The sequence below is a fragment of the Micromonas commoda genome, chromosome 5 (genome assembly GCF_000090985.2).
Source record: "Micromonas commoda chromosome 5, complete sequence".
Classification (NCBI taxonomy): Eukaryota; Viridiplantae; Chlorophyta; class Mamiellophyceae; order Mamiellales; family Mamiellaceae; genus Micromonas; species Micromonas commoda.
In genome coordinates, this window is record NC_013042.1 from 1,274,374 (window position 1) to 1,296,244 (window position 21,871).

At 67.2% G+C, this 21,871-nt stretch overlaps 11 protein-coding genes across 11 annotated transcripts; 4 read left to right on the forward strand and 7 right to left on the reverse strand.

Moving 5' to 3' along the window:
* Window positions 1-13: 13 nt before the first annotated feature.
* Window positions 14-892, reverse strand: MICPUN_58890 (predicted protein; the record flags this gene model as incomplete). The annotated part of the gene is made up of 1 exon (XM_002502616.1): window positions 14-892. One exon carries the CDS (start codon window positions 890-892, stop codon window positions 14-16), a length of 879 nt encoding a protein of 292 aa, XP_002502662.1.
* Window positions 893-1,185: 293 nt separating this feature from the next.
* MICPUN_113311 (hypothetical protein) lies at window positions 1,186-2,274 on the forward strand (the record flags this gene model as incomplete). Its single annotated transcript, XM_002502245.1, has 2 exons — window positions 1,186-1,970; window positions 2,049-2,274. The coding sequence occupies 2 exons, from the start codon at window positions 1,186-1,188 to the stop codon at window positions 2,272-2,274; spliced, it is 1,011 nt and encodes a 336-aa protein (XP_002502291.1).
* Window positions 2,261-4,116, reverse strand: CIS1 (citrate synthase; the record flags this gene model as incomplete). The annotated part of the gene is made up of 2 exons (XM_002502617.1): window positions 2,261-3,649; window positions 3,757-4,116. 2 exons carry the CDS (start codon window positions 4,114-4,116, stop codon window positions 2,357-2,359), a joined length of 1,653 nt encoding a protein of 550 aa, XP_002502663.1. The 3' UTR covers window positions 2,261-2,356.
* A 161-nt stretch (window positions 4,117-4,277) lies between these two features.
* On the reverse strand, window positions 4,278-4,640 carry MICPUN_58893 (predicted protein; the record flags this gene model as incomplete). Its single annotated transcript, XM_002502618.1, has 1 exon — window positions 4,278-4,640. The coding sequence occupies one exon, from the start codon at window positions 4,638-4,640 to the stop codon at window positions 4,278-4,280; it is 363 nt and encodes a 120-aa protein (XP_002502664.1).
* A 3,226-nt stretch (window positions 4,641-7,866) lies between these two features.
* On the forward strand, window positions 7,867-9,996 carry MICPUN_100734 (predicted protein; the record flags this gene model as incomplete). The annotated part of the gene is made up of 2 exons (XM_002502246.1): window positions 7,867-7,905; window positions 8,251-9,996. 2 exons carry the CDS (start codon window positions 7,867-7,869, stop codon window positions 9,994-9,996), a joined length of 1,785 nt encoding a protein of 594 aa, XP_002502292.1.
* A 38-nt stretch (window positions 9,997-10,034) lies between these two features.
* Window positions 10,035-10,399, reverse strand: MICPUN_58896 (predicted protein; the record flags this gene model as incomplete). Its single annotated transcript, XM_002502619.1, has 1 exon — window positions 10,035-10,399. The coding sequence occupies one exon, from the start codon at window positions 10,397-10,399 to the stop codon at window positions 10,049-10,051; it is 351 nt and encodes a 116-aa protein (XP_002502665.1). The 3' UTR covers window positions 10,035-10,048.
* A 254-nt stretch (window positions 10,400-10,653) lies between these two features.
* MICPUN_108335 (predicted protein) lies at window positions 10,654-11,944 on the forward strand. The gene is made up of 3 exons (XM_002502247.1): window positions 10,654-10,976; window positions 11,074-11,373; window positions 11,475-11,944. The coding sequence occupies exons 1-3, from the start codon at window positions 10,851-10,853 to the stop codon at window positions 11,823-11,825; spliced, it is 777 nt and encodes a 258-aa protein (XP_002502293.1). The 5' UTR covers window positions 10,654-10,850; the 3' UTR covers window positions 11,826-11,944.
* Window positions 11,945-12,040: 96 nt separating this feature from the next.
* Window positions 12,041-15,324, reverse strand: MICPUN_58898 (predicted protein; the record flags this gene model as incomplete). The annotated part of the gene is made up of 2 exons (XM_002502620.1): window positions 12,041-15,189; window positions 15,270-15,324. The coding sequence occupies 2 exons, from the start codon at window positions 15,322-15,324 to the stop codon at window positions 12,041-12,043; spliced, it is 3,204 nt and encodes a 1,067-aa protein (XP_002502666.1).
* A 217-nt stretch (window positions 15,325-15,541) lies between these two features.
* HSP70H (heat shock 70 kDa protein) lies at window positions 15,542-18,148 on the reverse strand (the record flags this gene model as incomplete). The annotated part of the gene is made up of 3 exons (XM_002502621.1): window positions 15,542-17,492; window positions 17,749-17,848; window positions 18,069-18,148. 3 exons carry the CDS (start codon window positions 18,146-18,148, stop codon window positions 15,714-15,716), a joined length of 1,959 nt encoding a protein of 652 aa, XP_002502667.1. The 3' UTR covers window positions 15,542-15,713.
* Window positions 18,149-18,560: 412 nt separating this feature from the next.
* MICPUN_72748 (predicted protein) lies at window positions 18,561-19,370 on the forward strand (the record flags this gene model as incomplete). The annotated part of the gene is made up of 2 exons (XM_002502248.1): window positions 18,561-18,871; window positions 19,055-19,370. Coding segments are annotated over 2 exons (627 nt in total), but the record flags the coding sequence as incomplete, so codon positions are not given.
* Window positions 19,371-19,944: 574 nt separating this feature from the next.
* Window positions 19,945-20,832, reverse strand: MICPUN_81480 (predicted protein; the record flags this gene model as incomplete). The annotated part of the gene is made up of 1 exon (XM_002502622.1): window positions 19,945-20,832. A coding segment is annotated over one exon (888 nt), but the record flags the coding sequence as incomplete, so codon positions are not given.
* Window positions 20,833-21,871: the final 1,039 nt, after the last annotated feature.

A 21,871-nucleotide genomic window follows, 5' to 3' on the forward strand; every position in this document is an offset into this window, starting at 1 on the left:
GCGGGTGAGCACGTCAGACGAGGAAGACGTTGGGGGGCTTCTTGACCACCTTGTCGCTGAGGTCCAGCTTGTCGATCTTCGCCGCCAGGATGAAATCGTTCACGTGGAGGCCGTTCACCGCCTTGGACCAGATCTCGATCCTCACGCCGGGCCCCTCGATGTACGAGTCCACCTTCTTATTCTCGCACTCGGCGACGGTGCTCAACCTGTTGATAACCTCCTGCGCGTCCTCCTTGTTCGCGGTGCGGTATTCCCTCCGAAGCACCTCGTGTCCGTCCACCTTGCGGATCTTCCAGTCGGCGACCTGCTTCTGATACACCAGCTTCTGCGCCTCCTCCAACTGTCCCTCGGTTCCGTCGAGCGACACGCACGATCGCTTGAAGAGCTCGGTGATGTCTCGGATACCCTCGGGGACCTTGAGGATGTGCTCGGTGTCGGCCTCGCCGATGGACTTGGCGTTGAAACCCGACTCGAGCTCGGCGGCGGTGGCGTCGCGCGCGCCGATGTCACCGCCGAGACCCGCGACGCTCTCCGCGGAGCCGGAGACGTTGCCGTTAATGAGGTTGTCCGCGCGGCGGACGAGGGAGGCGCCGCGGGCGGTCTTGGCGGGGAGCGCGACCGCGCCGGTGGCCTTGCGCGCGGCGGGCGCGCGGGGAGCTGCGAGACGTAAAGGGGAGGACGGGAGGTGGATGTCAGCCCGGAGGTTCGCGGAGATCGGCACCGCCGACGAAGCGCATGGAAACTTTATCCGGGAGATATCCGGAGCCCCGCGCGGGTAATCCCCGGGGGGCGCGCTCCGGCTCGAGAGCGCACGAGAGGCGCGGTACGGGGACTCACCAGTGGAGGGAGCCACGCGCGCGCCGGCGCTGGCTGCGACGGTTAGGGCAAACATGCTCGCTGCGTCTCTCGGGTATGGGGCGCTCGCACACGGCTTTCCAGCCTCGCAGCCGCAAAAAAGCAAAAGTTGGGTGCAAAAGAAGATTGGCGATCGGCTTCACTCGCGAGCACTTGAGCGGCGTGACTGCCGCGCACGTGGTCGGGTAATGTACATCTTGTTTACAAATTATGACTGTTTCGCACTGAGAACTTCTCGCGTTTCTCCGTTATTTGTTCGCGAGGCGGTTTCGGTTCTCCAAGGCTCGACCAGGTTCACCGAACAACTCCACGCGCGCCGCGCAGAGGGCGATGCGCCGCGGCCTCGTCCACGCGCTCCTCGCAGCGACGCTCGCGCGTTCCGTCGCGGCGTCCTTCGACCCGCTCGCGGCGTTTCGACCCGCGGAGCTCCCGGCGAGCCAACCCAGGCGCGCAGCCCCGCCGCGGCAGCCACCGCCACCGCCACCTCCTCCTCCACCTCCTCCTCCTCAACCCCCTCCTCCTCCTCGACCCCCTCCTCCTCCTCGTTCACCACCTCCTCCTCCTCCTCCGCTCCCACCGGGCCCGCGCGAACCCCCCGCGCCCGAGCGTCCCACCACCGTGCGCGTCCAAGCCGAGACGCCCCCGCGGTTCAACTACCAAACCCCCGGGGAAGGGGACGGAGAGGAGGACTACTCCTACTACAACGACGACTCCTACTACGACGACGACGACTCCTACTACGACGACGACGACTCCTACTACGACGACGACTCCTCGTTCGACGATGCGCGGCTGACTGTTCGGAGGTACAGGAACACCCTCGCGTCCCGCGCGGACCCCCTCGCCGTCGCCGCGAGGAACTCCTTCCTCGCCAACGACCGAGTGTACGACAAGTACGCCGGGGTGGCCAACCCGATGACGACGCTCTACCTGCGCCAAGACGCGCTCGGCGCCGCGTTCGCCGACGCGACGTGGCTCCTCTCCGAGCCCTTCGCCGACAGGCCCACCGCGCTCGACGACTACCTCCGGTGCTCCACCCTCGTGCGATCGTGCACCCCAGCGGAGGTGCTGCGGCGGTGCACGTACGAGCCCAGGGGGTCATGGTACAGGGAGCGGTGCGTTTATTTTAATCTTTGTACCTCACAAATGCTATGGGCAATTGGACTGACGACGTGGTTTTTTGTTCATCACAGGCGGTCGCGATCCAACGCGCCCCTCGACTGGCCGTACTGCGAACCGGACCTCGACGAGGTGTACGGGTTTTGCACCAACGAGGAGGTGGCGCACTCGACGTGCGAGCCGAAGGAGGCGCGGCGGCGGATGCGGGCGCACGCGGCGTGGGTTGGGGAGGCGGTCGTGCGGAACGATCCGAGACGGTGGGGCCGGGGAGCGCGAGACGTTTTCGTCGAGCGAACGTAAAATATTATCATACACGCGAAAAACAGAGAATCTCTCTTTCGTCTCCGTTCCTACTCGTATCCGTCTCTTATCCGTCTCTTTATCATCTCGCGTGGAAAAGCTTGTCCACCCCGCCCGTGGCGTCGCCCGGCACGACCCCGGAGGAGAACGCCGGTCCGAGGCCGACGTCGCGCGGCGGGTGCGCGAGAGATTGTCCAACTCTCCCGCCGCCCACCGAGCCGCCCGCCGAGCCGCTCGGTCGAAACTCTTTGCCCGAGCTGGACCCGCCCGCGAGGCGTCGGCGGCTCGCGTTGGACACCTGCACGTGCCACATGGAATCGGAGCTCGCGGGGGGTCTGGCCGCGAGCGCGGGGTACGAACGGAGCCACTCGCCCTGGTACACCTGCTGCGGGCGGGCGATCTTCGCGTCCGGATCGGTGAGGGACTCGCGCCAGTGCGCCAGGTACCCGGCGGCTCTCGGCACCGCGAACAGCACGGTGAAAAACTCGGGCGGGAACCCCAGCGCCCTGTACACCAAGCCGCTGTAGAAGTCGACGTTGGGGTAGAGCTTGCGATTGACGAAGTACTCGTCCTGGCGCGCCGCCTTTTCGAGTTCGACGGCGACGTCGATGAGCGGGTCGCGGCCGACCAGACGAAAAACTTCCTCGGCGACTTCGCGAATGACGTTGGCCCTCGGGTCAAAGTTCTTGTACACCCTGTGCCCGAACCCGAACATCTTCTCCTTCTTGTCCTTGACCCGTTTTAAGAAGGCCGGGATCGCCTCCTTGTTCCCTATGCGCGCGAGCATCTTCAGCACCGCCTCGTTGGCTCCGCCGTGCAGCGGGCCGTAGAGGGCGCCCACCGCGCCCGCCACCGCGGAGTACACGTCCACGCCTGACGACGCGAGATGCCTCGCCGCCGCGGTGGAGCAGTTCATCTCGTGCTCCGCGTGGAGTAAGAACATGACGTCCAAAGCCTTCGCGAGCCTCGGGTTGGGCCTGTGGTTGGGATCCAGTCCCGCGTCGAGCATGTACAGAAAATTCTCGGCGTAGCCCATCGTCTGGTTGGGATGCGCGGGCGTTCGTCCGGTGTTGCGGTGGTACGCGTGCGCCGCGAGCGTGGTCATCTTGCCGATGATCCGAACGATCTGCTTATCCTGCACGTCGTGGCTGCGATAGATGCCGCCGCCCTGCAACGCCGGGTTTTGCTCCGGGTGAAACGTCGACAACGCGTTCAACCCCGCGAGGATGACGCCCATGGGATGCGCGTCGTGCGGCAGCGCTTCGATGGCGGCGATGACCGGGACGGGCAGCGCGGAGTGGCGCATGACGGTCTCCTCCCACTCGCGGAGCTGTCGCGCGTCGGGGAGGTCGCCGTACACGAGCGCGAACGCGGACTGCGGGGGGGGGAGGGACGGGAGGGGCGGGGAGGAACGCGGGTCAGCGTGGGTTGGTCGTCGCTCACGAGTGTGGGTGGTTGGGGGTTGCGTCGAGTGTGACTGACCTCGAGGTAGGTTGAGCGCTCGGCGAGCTCCTCGATGGGGTACCCGCGGTACCTCAGGATGCCCTTGTCGCCGTCGATGTAGGATATCTTGCTCTTGCACGGGGCGGTGTTCATGTACCCCGGGTCGTAGAGCTTGAGCCCGAGGCCGTCGCCGCCAGCCTTGATGGCCTTGAACGCGGTGGCGGAGACGAAGCCGTCCTCGGTGACGGGCACCTCGTAGCGCTTGCCGGTGCGGTTGTCGGTGACGGTAAGGGTCCCGGCGCCGCCGCCGGGGGCGAGCCGGATCTTCTGGTCCGCGCCTGGTGGATGGTCGGGGGGTCGCGCGTGAGGGTCGACTCGGTGGGGTCGGGTCGGGGGCATTTTCAAGGTTTGCGACCCCGCGGGAAAGAAACGCCCTTTCGCTCGCTTTTTGACGCGGTCGGCTCGGGGCGGGATGTGCGCGGGGTTCTCACCCGCGGCGGTCGGGTTTCTCTCGACGACGTCCCGTTCATCGCTCGGGTCAGTCGCGCCCAGGTGGCGGGTCAGATGACGGACCCTCTCGCACGCCCTCTCTCGGTTCGCCATTGCGTCCGCGATGTCAAATCTAGGTTTCTACGGCGTCTCGGATGCGACTCCTTTTTGGGTCGAACCGGCGGGGGCGTCGGGTAGGCTCGGTCGGTCGCGCGGCGGGTCGGGCTCGGCTTTCGAGCGATCGACGGCGGCGATGAGATGTGCGAGGGCGCGGATGCGAAGGATTTCGGTCCCCACGCGCGGTCTGCTTGTGACGCGGCGCTGAGGGACCCACGCGGGGCGCGTGCTGAGTCACCAAAGGTCGAGTCATGATCCCATTTGAGATTTTCGAGGGTAACACTTTTTGGCGGGTTCTCGCGAGGCTCGGGGCGCATTGCGGCGCGCCCCGGGGAGACACCATTCCTCGACTCAAGCTCCCTCGACGCACCTTCGCGCGTATCGTCGGTCTTCTCCGAGCTCGTCGAGGCCGTGGTCCCATCGCGCGCCCCGGACGAACGAGACTGAGGGCGGCGCGAAGGTGGTTGTTGGGGCACTTCGTTTTCGTCGGGCTGCCCCTCCTGAAGCGTCGCTAGCTCGTTACCCCAACCCCCGCGGCGCCCCCGCTCTGTCCTACTCTCCGAAGGACCGCCGCATCACGGACGCGACGCCTCCGCGACGCCGTCGGTGAGAGCGCATCGCACGTCCGGGCGTCGGGTTTCCCGCGAGATGAGGGTCCCGCTCGTCGCCGACGGCGTGCGCGCGGTGACCGAGCGGCTGACGGGATCGCCGCCGGCGTCGTCCGCATCTAAAATGAACGCCCCGACGACGGCCAACGCGCGCCACTCCGCGACTCCGCACGGGCACGACGCCCTCGCCGCCACGAAGCGCGCGCTCGCCCTTCGCCTCCTCTTCGACGCCGACGGACGCGCGGGCGGCTCGCTCCTCGCCCGCGGCCGCGCGCGAACGGCCGAGATCCGAGCAGCCGCGGCGAGACGAGCGAAAGAGATGCGACGCGCGCCGCCCTACCGCGCCGCCGGCTACCTCCTCGCCGTCTTCGTCCTGTACCTCATCCATCGCCGTCGCAACCGCAACGCGCGCGCGCTGCTCAGGGAGCACAGGGAGAGGCAGGCGGAGGTTCAGGCGGCGCTCGACCGCGCGTCTTCGTACGAGGAGTTCATCGGCCTGGCGCACCGCATGGAGGCGCTCGAGGAGGAACACGCGGCGAGGCTCAGGGCCCTCGCGCACGGTAAGCCGCCCGGGACGACGACGAAGGCGGCGAGAACGTCGTCGAGGTCCAACAAGGACGACGATACCGACGACGACGACGACGCGGCGAGCAGCGTGTGGAGCGTGGGTCAAGCCGTGGGCGACGGCACTCGGTCTTACGATCGCGAGCTCATCGAGGAGCAACTCCGGTTGCTTCGCGCGCAGCGCGCGTCTGGTAACGTCGAGGAGATGATGTTCAGCCTCCGCGCGGACATTTTGCGCAACCTCGGGAACATGACGGACATCGGGCGCAAGCTGCACGAGCCGCTGTGGGGGGTACCGCGCGCGGTGAGAGACTACATCGACGAGACAAGGGCACAGCTGCGGGCCATCGCGCAGGACAACGACGTGCCCATCCAGGAGAAGTTGGCGTTCCTGCAAGAGACGAGGCACTGCTTCGGGAGGACCGCGCTGCTCCTGTCGGGCGGAGGGACGCTGGGGACGTTCCACGTGGGCGTCGCCAGGGCGCTGCACTCGCGGGGGTTGCTGCCGCGGGTGCTCGCGGGGAGCAGCGTGGGAAGCATCGTCGCCGCGATCATCGCCAGTCGAACCCCCGAGGAGCTGGACGAGTTCTTCAGCGAGAAGCACTTCTGGGATTTACTCCCGGACATGACCTTCTTCAGCGGCCGGGACTTTTTCTCGTCGATCCAGCACCTGATGCGGACTGGCGCGCTGCACGACATTGACTTTTTCCAGCGCTGCCTCAGGGCGTTGCTCGGAGATTTAACCTTCCAGGAGGCGTACGACAGGAGCGGCGGGCGGATCCTCTGCGTCTGCGTGTGCGCCACGCGAGCCGGGGAGAAGCCGAGGCTTTTAAATTACCTCACCTCGCCGCATCTGGTGGTGTGGTCGGCTGTCGCCGCCTCGTGCGCGTTTCCGTCGCTGTTCCCGCCGCAGCCGCTCTTGGCAAAGAGCCGCAACGGTGAGTTTATTTTTAATCTTTGTATGGACAATTAGACTGACATGGTTTTTTTGTTTACAGGCGCGTTCGTGCCGTGGCAGCCCGAGGGTAAGCTCGGCGCCAGGCGTTGGAGGGACGGGAGCCTCGAGAACGACCTGCCGATGCAGGGACTGAGCGAGCTGTTCAACGTCAACTACTTCATCGTCTCGCAGACCAACCCGCACATCGTGCCCATTCTCCGGCTGAAGCGGTGGTTCGCGTCGAAGAACAGGATATTCGCGATGATTGCCCAGTTTCTGGAGTCCGAGTGGCGGCACAGGTGCACGCAGGTGCTCGATCTCGTGCCGTGGGTCGACACCTTCGATTTCGCCAAGCTGTTCGGCCAGCAGTGGGAGGGTAACGTCACCGTCGTCATGGAGTACTCGTGGAAGCAGTTCAAGAACATCGCCACGAACCCGACGCGCGAGTTTCTCTTCGAGACGGCCACGATGGGCGAGCGCGAGATGTGGCCCAAGCTCGCGACGATCGAGAGCAACTGCGGGATCGAGATGCAGCTCGACGAGTGCGTCCGCGCGCTGCGGGAGAAGCTCAGCCAGCGGCAGGGGTACATGAACCTCAAGCAGCGCGGTCGCGTGCCCTCGTGGAACACCATCAACTACTGCGGCCGCGACTCGTACCTCCACATGCCCCAGACCGGCGGCAGCATCGCGTCGACCATCACCGTGAACGACAACGGAAGCGACGCCGGTCTCTTGCATCAAGTGTCGAGCGTCAAGAGCTCCTTCGCCGCGGCAGCCGCCGCGAACATCGCCGGACACTCCGGACACTCGACCCACGGCGACTCCGCCGGGAGCATGTCGGTGTCGATGTCCCGCGAGAGCAGCGCCGGTTCCCTCTCGGACTTCATGCACGTCGTGGCGGACCAGATGGAGGCGCAGGACAGGGCGGCCACAGGGCGGGAGAGCGGCAGCCCACGGAGGGGCGTGGTGCCGGCGGCTGCGGCCACCATCGACAAGGTTATCATCGGCGGCGCGGCGAGCCTGCTGCCGGAGACGTTCGGCGCGATGGGCGCCAAGCCGACCAAGCACGGCGTGAACGGGTCGTACGGCAGCCAGAGGAGCCTGGGTTCGCCCGGGCGGGGGGGAACGCCCCCGCGGAGCCCCTCGCACTCGGGGCGGCGGTGACCGCGGGGCGCTTCGCCGACACGAACATGTATTTTTTCCCGACTCAAAGTCCATATGATTTTTGCGCCAAATTGCGAAATAGACTGTTTTACACTAAATAATACGAGCGGTGGAACGCTGTCTCTTGCATGATCTTGAGAAGACGAGTGGCCCTCAGGCTTCGACGCGACGAGAGTTTTCGTCCTTTATGAGCGCGGCGGAGTTTGTCTTGACCAACACTCAGCAACCTCGCGGCGACGCACCGTTGCTCACAACCTAAGCTCGCCCATCATGTCCGCATGGGGCGCTTCCGGAGCCTGGGCCTCCCAGGTGAGATACGCGCCCCGTCCCGTCGCCTTCGCGCCCTCGACACCGCGGATCCGCCCGGAATGAAAAAAAGAGGCGCGGAAACGCCGGCCCGCGCCGCCGCCGTCAGCGGTCCCGGAAACCGCGCGTCGGCCCGGCTTCGACGACGTCTGGCGACATCGCGCCGGGGTTTCCTCGCGTGCACACCACGCGTTATGATGCGCGGCGCCCTCCTCGCGTGTGCGACGCTCGCGTGGCTCGCCGTCGCGCGCCGTCGTCGCCGCCGCCGTTCCTCCCGATCGCATGTAAATCTTTCCCCGCGACGCAGACGCTGACTCCCGCGCCCCTTCCTCCCTCGATCCACTCCAGGCTGAGGAGGAAGACACCAAGACCAGCTTCGCCGCCGAGCGCGCCTTCCCCGGCCTCGGCGAGCCCCTCAAGAAGAAGGACGACGACGAGCTCTTCCCCTCCCTCGGCGCCGCCGCGAAGGCTCCCAAGAAGAAGGGCAAACCAGTCAAGATGTCCCTCTCCGACTTTGCCGCCGAGCCCATGGGCTCCTCCGGCTCCTCCGGCGCCTACCGCGCCCCCGGCCGCGGCGGCGGCGGCGGCGGCGGCGGCGGATGGGGCGACGACGTCGTCCTCCCCACCGGACCCTCCGCCAGGCCCGACGACGACGAATCCGAAGGCGGGCGCAGGCCGGGGATGAAGTACGGCGAAGAGAAGCTCGGCGGCGCGTTTAAAGATTACGGCGGCGACCGCGGCGGCGGACGCGACCGATACGACGACAGGCGCGACGACAGACGCGGCGGCTTTGGCGACAGGCGCGACGACAGACGCGGCGGCGGCTACGGCGACAGGGACAGGAGCAGGTCCCCGCCCCGCCGCGGCGGCTACGGCGATCGCGACCGCGATTTCGACCCGCGCGACGATCGCGACAGATCCCCCCCGCGCTCCCGCGCCGACGACGATAACAACTGGGGCCGCAGCAAAGCCGCGCGCTCGCCTCCGCCCCGCGACGACCGACGCGGTGGGGGCGGGTACGACGACCGCCGCGGCGGGTACGGCGACCGGGCCAGGCGCGTCAGCCGATCGCGATCCCGCGGTCGCTACGACTCGCGCTCGCGAAGCAGGGGTCGATCCCCGTCGCCCGAGCGCGACTGGGGCGCGCTTCGCAACCGCGCCGGCCCGCCCCCCCGCAGCCGCTCCCCCGAGCCCGAGCGCGACTGGGGCGCCCTCCGTAACCGCACCGGGCCTCCCGCCAGGTCCCGGAGCCGATCGCGATCGCCGAAGAAGGAACGCGACTGGGGCGCGCTTCGCAACCGAGCCGGACCGCCGCCCCGCGACGAACGCGACGAACGAGCGCCTAGAGGCCCGCGGCCCGGTCAACGCGCGGACGAGGCTGGCGACCGCTGGGGCAAGAAGGACGCCCGCGATCTCTCCCCGCGGGGCGACCGCGACGGGCGCGACGGCGATCGCCGACCCCGGCTCAACCTCCAGAAGCGCAGCGAACGCGCGGGGGGCGACGGCGACGACGGGGCGACCCGCGGTTCGTCCCTCTTCGGCGGCGCCAGGCCCCGCGAGCTGGCGCTCAAGGAGGCTGGTCGCGACTACCGCAAGGAGGACGCGGCGCTCTCCCGCGGCGGCGTCAGGCGCAGGGAGTCGAACGAGGAGCGGGCGCTCAAGGCTGACATCGCGTCGCTTCACGAGAAACTCGGCTCCAACCCCGACGACGAAGCTCTCAAGTCGGAGATTTCGGACAAGGAGGATGCGCTCGCCAAGCTCGCGCTCGAGCTCGACGATAAGGTGCGATTCGCGCAGCGCGAGGAGAAGGCGAGGAACGAGGAGCGCGGCGAGGGTAAGGATGGGAGGCGCGAGACCCGGAGGGAGCCGCGGGGAGACGCGGACAGGGCTACGAACTGGGGCGAGGGGAAGACGGACCGCCGGGGGAACGGCGCGAACGGCGGCCGCGGTGGCAGGCCGGCGCCGGACTCGAGCACCGGCGCCAAGAAGGAGGAGAGGAAGCCCAGGGAGCCCCGCGTGATGAAGGTGGCCGAGGAGACGGGCGTGAAGATTGCCTCGTCGTCCTTCGCCGCGTTGGCTCTCGAGGAGGAGTAAAAGGTTTGCGGGGGGGGGGTTGGGGACACAGCTGGCGCGTTTTCATCAATGATCATGTCACATTCACGTTCACGTTGGCGCCGCCGCTCGTCACGAGCGCGGCGTATCGCGCGGCCATTCGCGCGCGAGCCCGCTCCTTCGCGTCGACTTTGCTCGCGCCGGCGGCGGACCCTCCTGTTTGTGCCGCCTTTGTTTGCGCCGGCGCCCAAACGGGATGCGAGGAGAAGGCTCCTCGGATGCGCTCGAGTCGCCGGTCGAGACGCGCGAGCTGACGGGCGAGTTCGCCGCGGTACACCTCGGCGTCGCGCGCGAGTTCGCGCTCGTGGCTGAGGCGCGCGATGCGTCGCTTGCGAGCGTCGCCGTCGTCCAGGAGGGAGGCGAGCGACGGAACGGGTCGCAGCATCTCTGTGATCTGTGAAAGGACGGACCGTCGCGGTCTTTCTTTCGGTCTCGCCGCCGAGCGGTGGATGCGATCATTCGTTCATCACGGGTGAAAATAACTCAAAAAGGACGGTTTGACCCGTCGCCCGTGAAGTGCACAGGGGACCAGTCAGGAAAAACCGCGGAATTCGGGAACGCGCTTATCTGTCAAATATTTTCAGGCGAAGCTCGGGGGGAACGTCAAAGAGGCACCCGGCCAGGGAACCAAACGACGCTCGCACCGCAGCGGCGGCAGTCACACGCCGTTCCGTCTCGACGCGAGCGCGACAGAGACTCGGAGCGGGTCTCATCTTCCGAGAACCCGCGCAGTCGGGAGAGCATCAGGCGCAGAGGGCGGGTCTCGGTCCGCATCTTGAAAAGAGGGGGCGCTCGTGGCACGCGAAAGGGGTGACATTTCGGTCTTTAGAGGGAGGATGTTCAAGAAACTGTTCGGAAGCAAGGGTTCCGGCGGCGGGGGCGGCGGGGGTCCGGCCGCCGGCGGCGGGGGCTTCGGCGCGCCGAAGACGAGCCCCCTGAGCGCGGTCGAGAAGCTGAAGGACGTGCGTGCCCCTGCTCGCTGCTCCCCCATGAACAAAAATCTTCCCGCGAATCTCGCCTTCATATCCGCTGACCCTCCCCGCCCCTCCCATCTCGCAGACGCTGGCCATGCTCGAGAAGCGCGAGGCGCTGCTGCATAAGAAGATGGCGGCCGAGCTCGAGAAGGCGAAGGACTTCAACCGCGCCAAGAACAAGCGCGCCGCGCTGCAGTGCCTCAAGAAGAAGAAGCTCTACGAGCAGCAGATTGAGCAGCTCCAGAACCAGCAGCTCAAGCTCGAGGAGCAGGTCATCACGCTGGAGGGCAGCAAGACGACCGCGGAGACGTTCACCGCGCTCAAGTCCGGCGCCGGCGCCATGAAGCAGATCCACAAGGAGACCAACATCGACGAGGTCGACAAGGTGCGCGCGGATCTCATCATCGAACGAATCCAACCAAAGATCCAGACGAAACCGACGTTCCCCGCTAACCTCGCCCTAAACCACCCTAAACCAATCGACAGGTCATGGACGACATCAACGAGCAGACGGAGAAGATGCGCCAGGTGCAGGAGGCGCTGGGCCAGCCCGTGGGGTACGCCGCGGACCTCGACGAGGACGAACTGGAAGAGGAGCTCGCCGCGCTCGAGGCGGAGGATCTCGAGGATGAGCTGGATCTCGAAGCCGAGCTCGCGGCGCCGGCGCCCAAGGTTGCGGTTCGGCCGCAGCCGGCGACGGCGGCGAGCGCCCCGGCGATGCCGTCCGCGCCGGTGGGACGCGCGCCCGCGCCCAAGCTGCCGTCGGTTCCCGGGAAGAGCTCCGAGGATGAGGAGTTGGAGGCGCTCCAGCGGGAGATGGAGCTCCTGGGGGCTTGACGCGGCTTTTCGCGATTGGGGAGGAGGGTCCGTTCGAGGTGTTACGAGTTGTAAACGAGTGCGGTGTCGACCCGACGTGCGTGCATCGCGCTGTGCGATGACTTCTTCGATGGCATCGGAAAAGAAATGCTTCGTCGCCTAATTCGTCTGTGTGTGTCTAGATGGTTTCGGCGGACAATCCCGTCCGCGCTCTCGCCGTCGGGTCGACCCACCCGTCAGTTGTACCTGTAAACCCTGCGCGACCGCCTCGTGGCGAACGGCGACTCCGGCACCGTGAGCTCCGCCTCCGGCACCGGCGCCACCCCCACGGTCGCCAGCTCCGCGTAGTCCGGCACGGCGCGCGCCTTGAACACCGTGCTCCGTCGCAACCTCCGGCGCTCCCGCTCGTCGCTCGCCACCCTCTCTCGCTCCTCCTCCGCCCTGGCGCGCTCCTGCTCGGCTATCCTGCGAGCGTTGGCCTCCTCGAACCGAGCCCTGCTCTCCGCGCGAGTGTCGCCGGGTAGCTTGAGGTCCATCGGCACGGTGGGCGCCGCGTCGGACGGGTTAACCTCGAACATCGGGTTAAACGTGGAGAAGGGAAGCGGCCGAGCCTTAAACTCGGCTCTCGCCCTCGCCGCCGCCTCCTCCTCCTCGCGGCGCTGCGCCTCGCGCTTGCGCTCGTACTCGTGCAGCGCCTCGCCCTTGAGGTTAAACGGCTGGAACTGCGTCACCTTGATCTCGTTCGGCACGAAGCACTGCGAGGATCGGCGGCGGGTGGTGGCGGGAACCGGCTTGGCCACCACCCGCCGCTTCGCAGCCGCAGCCTCCTCCTCCTCAGCCTCGCGACGTTCCAGCACCTTCCGCGCGTACGCCCCGCGCTTGTCCGTGGTGAGGTTGAACCCCTCGGGGCGGGTCAGCGGCCTGGCGGACCAGTCCACGCTGGCTTCGGGCTCCCGGGCGACGCGCGACGCGCCCCCGCCGACGCCGCCGTTCGCACCCGCGGGCGCGGGCGCCGGCGCCTTGAGCAACGCGCGCCTGCTCGTCACCAGCCTCGGGGACTCGGGCGCGGTGGGGGGCATGAACCCGCCGTGGCCGCCCAGCTCCAGCTCCCTCCTTCGCTTCGCCTCGCGTTTGGCTCGCTCCTCCTCGTCCGCCGCCGCCTCCGCGCCGCGCTTGCGACCCAGCTGCTTGTCCCATCCGCCCTTCCTCGCCTCCCCTTCCTTCGCCCTGAGCGCCGCGACGCGTCTAACCTCAGCCGCAGCCTTGGCGCGTTCCGCCGCGTCGCCCGCGCCCTTGAGCACCGCGCGACGCACGGGCCTCGCCCTGAACTTGGGAGCGGCCGCTATCGCCTCGAGCTCGAGTTCCTCCGTCGTCTTCGCCCGCGCTCGGCCAGCCGCGTTTGACTTGCTCAGCGCCGGCGACTTCGGCTTTGTCGGCGCCCTGTTGTGGAAGCTCTTGCTCTCCTCCTTCGGTTTGAACGTCTCCTTCCTGAACGTCTGCGCGACGGACCTGAACGGGGAGTTCTCGTCGCGGGCGCCGTGCGCGACGACCGCGCGCGTGGCCATGCGATGCGTCCTGGCGAACGAGGGCGTCGTCGGCCTCGTGGACGGCTTCGCACGCGCGACGCCGCCGAGCCCCCCGCTCCTCGCCGCCGCGCGCCTCGCGGCGACGCGCATGCGCTCCTTCTCCTCCGCCGCCGCCGCGCGCGACTTCTCCAACGCGAGCTCTTCCGACGTCTTCTGCGCGGCGCGCGCACGCTTGGGCGGCCGCGAGAGGTTGGGCGAGATCGGGACGGTGAGCTTGGCGCGCATTCTCTGACCCGCGGAGGATCGAGTGGCGTGGGTCCGAGGCGGCGCGGGGGGCTCGCGCTCGCGCTTAGCGCCCGCGATCGCGGCGGCGCGCGCGGCCATCGCGCGGGTCGTCCTCGTCGCCACCGCGGGGGGAACGTGGGGAACCGCGCGGGCGGCGGGCGGCTGCTGGCGGGTGCCGGCGGGCGGCTTCTCCGCGACGGGGTCGACGGAGGCGCCGACCCGGCGGGGCCTCGCGGGCGACATCGCCCTCCTCTCGCCGGTCGCCTCCTCCCGGTGAAGCGTCACGGCCTCGGCCTCGACGGCCTCGACCTGGACACGCTGCTCGGACACGAGCACGCGCACGGCGCCGCCGCCGGTGAGGCCCTTGCGACGCCTCGGCTTGGAGACGGGCTCGGGCTCCTTGGAAGCCGGCTCGGGCTCCTTGGAAGCGGGCTCGGGGTCGACCGGCGCGGGGGTCGGCGCGAATCTGCTGGGCGTCTTGCTCGCCGCGGCTCCCGCGACTGGACCGCGACCCGGCGTCTTGGCCGCGACGAACGGCGTCGAACGCGCCGCCGCTCGCGCCGCCGTCAACCGCGGGGATTGCCTCGTCGGCGACGGCGACGCCGCCGCCGCACGCGCCCGCGACGCGTCGTCGTCCATCGCGACCGCGGCCTCCTCGATGCGCTCGCGCGCGGAAGCGGCGGCGGCGAGCCTGGGCGACGTCCTCGGCGACGAAACCGGCGAGATGAGCGCGATCGCCGTCGACCGGGGAGCCGCCTCGGGCTCGGGCTCGGGCTCCGCGCCCGCCGCGACGGGCGAGTCGACGTCCATCGCGGTCGGTTCCGGCGTCGCCTTCTTCGCCGTCGACGTCTTCGCCGATCGTCGCGCGCGTTGGGACGAACCCTTCGACGCGGTCGACTCCTTCGCGGACTCCTTCGCGGACGACCCCGGATGCGACTCCGGATGCGGGCCGGCTCCGTTTGCGGCGCGAATCCGTCGGGACTCGCTCGTCGTCGTCGCGTTCACGGGCGTCGCCGCGGCGTTCACGGGCGTCTTGGACTTCGCGACGGACTTGAACGCAGTCCCCGGCGTCTCCCCCGCGGTGGCGTACTCCGCGCTGTCCTCGTCCGTCGCGCCGTCGTCGACGGATGGCGGCTCGGTCGGGAAGGGCGTGCCCCCCGCGCGGCTCGCGGCTCCCATGGCTGACCTGCCCGTCGCTGGGGTCTTCGCCACGCGGCTCGAGGATCCCGGCATCGCGCCGTTATGGGAGCGAGGGGTGAGCACACGGGTCGAGGAGGTTGCGCCCGGCGTTCGCGCCGCCTTGGCCGCGGATTTGACCGCCGACGGAGGGTTCTCCTTGGCCTGCTCCGCGGTGACCTCCGCCGCAGCCTGCTTCGCCGCGGCGTTGGTCTGCGCCTTGTCCAGGAGCGCGACCGGGGTCTTGAGGCCCGCGGTCTGCGCGCTGTCAAACCAGGCATCTGGCTGCACATCCGCGGCGTCGCCCACCTCGAAATCGTAGTAGTGGGGAGCGCAGAACTCCCACCTGCGGGACAGGGGGTGTGAAGGGGGGTAGCGGTTAGATTTCAGATTCGCGGCTCGTGACACGGAGTCGGGGCCGTCGCGCGGGCGCGCGCGTCGCGCCCGCGGGCGTATCGAAGCGCGCGGGACACGCCACGGGCGATGGATAGTAAGATCGTGGGATCGTACCTCTCCTCCATCTCGAAGGCCATGGTCGTCGCCCGACGGGCCGCGCCGTCCTCTGTGCGCCTCGCGTCCAACGACCAAAAGAAAAACCAACGGGGGGGGACTTTTGACTTTGGTGACACAAGTTTAAATTCTGGGTCATAACTCAAGGAACGTTGCTCATACAATTTTCGAGCGTTACAAACATCGTGGCGACTGGCATCAGAGTCAGTGACAGAATTTTCGAGGAGGAGACAGAGCTTTGGTATGAGAGGGAGACGGCGTTCGCCGCCAACCCTCGTACGAATTTCTATTGGTATTAAAACATGCAAGTCAAGTTGTAATACGTGCTAATGAATTCATGCGTGCTGCGATGCTACTGCTGCGTTTGCGCGCGGGGACGCCGCGCCGCGAGATGCCGTCGTGAGCCGACCGATTAGTCGACCTCCTCGATCTTGGGGCCGGGGCCGGCGCCGGGGCCCTCGGCGCCGGCACCGGCACCGCCGAAGTCGGCGCCGGGAGGGGGCGCACCGCCGGCACCCTGGTACATCTTGGAGATGATGGGGTTGCACACGCCCTCGAGCTCCTTGAGCTTGTCCTCGAACTCGTCGATCTCCGCGGTCTGGTTGCCGTCGAGCCAAGAGATGGCCTCCTCGACGGCGGCGGTGATCTTGGCCTTGTCGTCGGGGTCGAGCTTGCCTCCGACGTTCTCGTCGTTCATGGTGTTCTTCATGTTGTAGGCGTAGTTCTCGAGCCCGTTCTTGGCCTCGACCTTCTTCTTGTGCTCCTCGTCCTCAGCCTTGTACTTCTCAGCCTCCTGGACCATGCGCTCAATCTCCTCCTTGGAGAGGCGGCCCTTGTCGTTGGTGATGGTGATCTTGTTCTTCTGGCCGGTGGACTTGTCCTCGGCGGAGACGTTGAGGATACCGTTGGCGTCAATGTCGAAGCACACGTTGATCTGGGGCACGCCGCGGGGCGCGGGGGGGATGCCGGAGAGCTCGAACTTGCCGAGGAGGTTGTTGTCCTTGGTCCTGGAGCGCTCGCCCTCGAAGACCTGGATAAGCACACCGGGCTGGTTGTCGGAGTAAGTGGAGAAGACCTGCTCCTTCTTGGTGGGGATGGTGGTGTTGCGGGGGATGAGCACAGTCATCACGCCGCCGACAGTCTCGAGACCCATGGACAGGGGGGAGACGTCGAGGAGGAGGAGATCCTGAACCTTCTCGTTGCCCTCGCCGGAGAGGATGGCAGCCTGGACGGCGGCGCCGTAGGCGACAGCCTCGTCGGGGTTGATGGACTTGCAGAGCTCCTTGCCGTTGAAGAAGTCGGAGAGAAGGGACTGCACCTTGGGGATACGGGTGGAACCACCGACGAGGACAATCTCGTGGACGGCGGACTTGTCAATCTTGGAGTCGCGGAGGCACTTCTCGACGGGCTCCATGCACTTGCGGAAGAGGTCCATGTTGAGCTCCTCGAACCTGGCGCGGGTGATGGAGGTGTAGAAGTCAACACCCTCGAAGAGGGAATCGATCTCGATGGAGGTCTGCGCGGTGGAGGAGAGGGTGCGCTTGGCGCGCTCGCAGGAGGTGCGGAGGCGGCGGAGGGCGCGGGCGTTGCCGGTGATGTCCTTCTTGTGCTTGCGCTTGAACTCCTGGACGAAGTGGTTCATGAGGCGCTGGTCGAAGTCCTCGCCTCCGAGGTGGGTGTCACCTGCGGTGGCCTTCACCTCGAAGATGCCCTCCTCAATGGTGAGGAGGGACACATCGAAGGTGCCGCCGCCGAGGTCGAAGATGAGCACGTTGCGCTCCGCGCCGCCGTTCTGGTCCTTCTTGTCGAGGCCGTACGCGATCGCCGCCGCGGTGGGCTCGTTGATGATGCGCATGCAGTTGATGCCCGCGATGACGGCGGCATCCTTGGTCGCCTGGCGCTGGGAGTCGTTGAAGTAGGCGGGGACGGTGACGACGGCGTTCTTGATCTCCTTGCCGAGGTACGCCTCGGCAATCTCCTTCATCTTGACGAGGATCATGGAGGAGATCTCCTCGGCGGAGAACTTCTTCTCCTCGCCGTGGAACTCGACCTGGATCATGGGCTTCTCCGCCTCGCCGCACACCACGGTGTAGGACCAGTCCTTGATGTCAGCCTGGATCTGGGGGTCCGAGAACTTGCGGCCAATCATGCGCTTGGCGTCGAACACGGTGTTCTTGGGGTTCATCGCGGTCTGTTGGGTACGGGGAAGGGCGGGTCGTGAAGGTCAGCGACGTGCTCGGAAATTTCGGCGGCGAAGGAAGGGGGGGAGATCTCGGCTCGGGCGGGAAAAAAAAGAAGGCGCCAGTCGCCTCCTTCTTTTTTTTCCCGCTCGCGCCGCGGCGGTCCGAAGACCGCGTCCGCGGGGCGCCCGCGAGGCGCCCGGGCGACGGATGAGGGGCTGGACGCGTGCGTGATGGGGTTTGGTTTCATGCGGGCGCGTCACTCACCTGGTTCTTGGCGGCATCACCGATGAGACGCTCGGAGTCGGTGAAGGCGACGTAGGAGGGGGTGGTGCGGTTGCCCTGGTCGTTGGCGATGATCTCGACGCTGCGGGAGGCAAGGAGGGCGGGATGGAGAGGTCAGCGACGCGTTCGAAAGGGAAAATGGGGTCGATTACGGTTCAAACATACACCCTGAGGTGAACTTGGCCGTTCGATGCGCTGGACGCGCGCCGATCGACCCGATCTAGCGCGCTTTCCGAGGCGCCGATCTCGAGGAGGCGGCGGAAAAGCGAAATGGGAGGGAAAAAAGCGGCGAAGGGACGTACCGGTCGTGCTGCCAGACGCCGACGCAGGAGTAGGTGGTGCCGAGGTCGATGCCGATGGCGGGACCGTCAACCTTAGCCATGATGTCTTACTGTGGTGGAGTAAGTGTGTGTGGGTCGCGACGGTGGGAGCCGTGCGCGTGTGTTGGAAAGTGCTGCGGCCGACACGTCGAAAACGCCAGTTTGCGTTTTTTCGAGCCGCTGTTTTCGCTTCCACGATGGTCCACGACCTTCTTTTGAACCAGAACGGAAGGCCAAGAGACACGCCTGGGTGACGAACCGCGAAAAACGGGAGAAATGGACGATGGAAACGACGGGGAAAAAATAGACCGTGGTTCTCGAGTCCCCGTGATCTACACTACTTTCTGACTATGATTCCATACGTAGCCTGGAATGCGGGGCCCATATTCCGTATCGCCCCGTTCCAGCCGGGCGGAGAGGCACATCTGGGCATTCCCCACGCTGCCCCCACTCCGTCGCCCACCGCCGACCACGATGAGGCTGAAGCAGCTGGAGTCGCTCCTGGAGGACGTCGAACCGTTCCGCGAGCCCAACAACGAGCTCGAGCAGTACCCCACGGGCGCGCACCTCGCCGCGTGCGTGCTCGCCGAGGCCCACGCGCGCGGGGACGTGGAGGGGCGCGTCGTCGCGGACCTCGGCGTGGGCGGCGGTGTGCTCGCCATCGCGTCGCTCCTTGCCGGGGCGCGGCGGGTCGTGGGCGTGGACGTCGACCCCGGCGCCCTCGAGCTGTGCAGGGACAACTGCGACGCGTTCGAGCCGGCGCTCAGGCCGACGCTCAGGCTCGGGTCCATCCCGGAGGACGTCGCGCGATGGAACGCGGACCCGCGCGCGGTGGCCGCGGCGGACGAGGCGGACGAGGAACGTCGCCGTCGCGACGATGGCGACGACGCCGGCTCGTCGTCGTCCGAGTCCGAGGACCTCGCCGCCGTGGAGAAGGAGGGACGCGAGGATGCGACGCGCGAGGAGAGCCTCGGGCGCGATCCATCATCGCTCGGAGGACCACCGCTGCGCGCGGACACCGTCGTGATGAACCCTCCGTTCGGCACCAGGGCGAGGGGCGTCGACGTCAGGTTCCTCCGGTGCGCGCTCGGCGTCGCGCGCACAGCTGTGTACTCCCTGCACAAGTCATCCACCAGGGCGTACCTCGAACGCCACGCGTTGCACGTGCTCCGGGCCGCCTCCGCGACGGTGCTCGCGGAGCTGAGGTACGAGCTGCCGAGAGTTTACGCGCACCACCGAAAGGATGTGGTGACGATCGAGGTTGACCTGTGGCGATTCGAGCCACCCGCGGACGGCGTCGTCGGGGGCGAGGGTGCCGAGGGTGCCGAGGGTGCCGAGGGTGCCGAGGATGCCGAGGTGGACGTGAGCGTCGAGGAGAGGGAGAGGCGAGCCCGGATCGAGCTGCGGTACGCGGGCGAGCGGAACAGGTTCGGCGACAGGGTCGGGCTGGAGAGGCACCCGGGCCGGGGGGGACGGCCCGGCGCCGGCGGGAAGGGAGCGCGCGCGGCGGAGGCGGCGGGGCGGGGCGGGGGAAGGGGAGGCGGGGGAAGGGGAGGCGGACGACGGGGACGGGGAGGCGGGGGAGGCGCCCCGCGCGTCGTGATTCGGTGATCCGTCGCGATGAATGAATGAATGAATGAATGTTGGAAAGTAATATTGCCGTCGACCTCGAATCCCCATCGCATACGTCGACGCGCGCCCCTTCGCAAAAATCTTCTCGAGAGACTTGATACCCGCCCCTCGTCGTCACGCCCTCGCCCCGCTAGTATGGGACTGGCGGCGTCTCACCCTTTGCCTCTCGTGTTCCCTCGGCCTTCTCGTCTCAGTCTTCCTCCTCTTCTTCTTCTTCTTCTCCCCCTCACGCGGCGGCGGGCTTGATGCGCATGCGGTCCATCTGCGCCTGCTTGGGCAGCTTCACCTTATCCGCGAGCCCGAAAAACTTGAGCACGCAGATGCACATCCAGGTCATGTCAATCTGCCACCACTCCAGCCCGTGCCTGGCGGAGAACTCGAAGGCGTGGTGGTTGTTGTGCCACCCCTCGCCGAACGCCAGGATCCCGATCCACCAGTTGTTTCGGCTCAGATCGCCCGTGTTGTACGTCTGGGAGCCCCACACGTGCGAGACGGAGTTGACCGCCCACGTGATGTGGTACACCCAGCACGTGCGGACGCAGAAACCCCACACGAGCCAGGGCAGGCCGCCCATCGCGTAAAGCGCCACCGCCTGCGCGAGCACGTGCCACATGTACGTCTTCTCCATGAACCTATAAAACGGCTGCGCCGCGAGTTCCTGCGCGTTGCTGCGGTCGCCGACGCGCTTCAGAGTCGCCTCGTTGTCGAGGAGCCAGCCGCAGTGCGACCACCAGAACCCCTCGTAAGGGGTGTGGGGGTCTTTGGGGGTGTCGCAGTGCTGGTGGTGGTGCCTGTGCGACGACGCCCACTCCAGCGGGTCGCCCTGCACCGCCATGGCGCCGCAGTACGCGAGAGCGTACTCGAGCCACTTGGGCGTGGTGAAGCTCTTGTGGCTCAGCTGCCTGTGGTAGGAGAGCGTGATGCCGAGGCAGCCGGTGATGAAGTACATCACGAGGAAGCAGTTGAACGCGGACCAGGTGAAGGTGAAGGGCGCGAGGAGGCATCCGAGGTGCATGACGCCGATGAAAGACGCGTACGTGATGTCCGTGGGGACCCACTTGCGGAGGAACGCCTCGCGCTTGGGGGAGTAGAGCACGTCGGACCAGAGCACCTTCTTCACGGGCTTGATGCCCTCCCACGTGCCCTTGGCGGCGGCGGCGGCGGCGGAGTTGACCGACGCCCAGATATCGGACGCCTGCCTCTGCCCGTCGTTCACGATGCGCCTCCAGCTGTTGTCCTCGGACGGAGCCGCGATCGCGCCCGCCACGCGGAGGGCGCCCCTGCGGGCGGACAGCTTGACAGCACCGGGCCTCTTGACGGCGAGGCGCGCGCCTGATCGGGACGGGGGAGATGGGGGAACAGGCGTCAGCGATGCATCGATCGAACGGGGCGGTTCGGGCTGAACTGGACGATCGCGCGCGTGGACTGGGTCGACCCCGACCGAGCGCGCGCCACAAAACAAGATGCGACGTGGGACGTGGCGCGATACGTGATGACGTCGAGCCGCCGTCCGGAAATCGCGCGCCTCGCGGCGTGTCGCGCGTCCGAAGAGCCGTGAAGGCGGGACGTTCGTCGCATCTCGACACCGCAGAAGGCGAGGACGCGTCCGTTCGGGCCGATACATCGTCGGCCGGGCCTGGGTCGGCGCGGCCCGACCCCTCGTCGGCTTTGTTAATCGCGGGTGGTCAAGAGGCGGGTCTCACCTTCGGGACGTCGGATCCGGGAGGAGTCGAGGCGACCAGCGCACGCCGGCGCGGCGACCGCCGCGCTGAGTGCCACGGCAGCCATACTTGACTGTTACGCGAGTGTTTGGTGACGACGGCGACGGGAGACGTCGCTCGTGCGCTTGCGTAGTGCCCGCCTCCGGAGGGCACCCCGTCTTATCGACCGGCTTTTCTTTCTCTGGTTCCCGAACCCCGACGTCGAGGCGAGGTTGAGGCTCTCCTTTCACCGTTGGCCAATCTCCTTTCGCTTTTTATCGTCGTCGATCTGCGATTATTCCAAACTTCTGTATTTGTGACTCCCCCAACCTTTTCCACTGGAGTATAAACTGAATTTTTGTCTTGGAAGGTACGGGGGAGTCTTCGTTTTTCTGGGTCCGCTTCGCTCACATGGGAGCAACTTCTTCAAACGCAGGAACGCCAGTGTGCCCG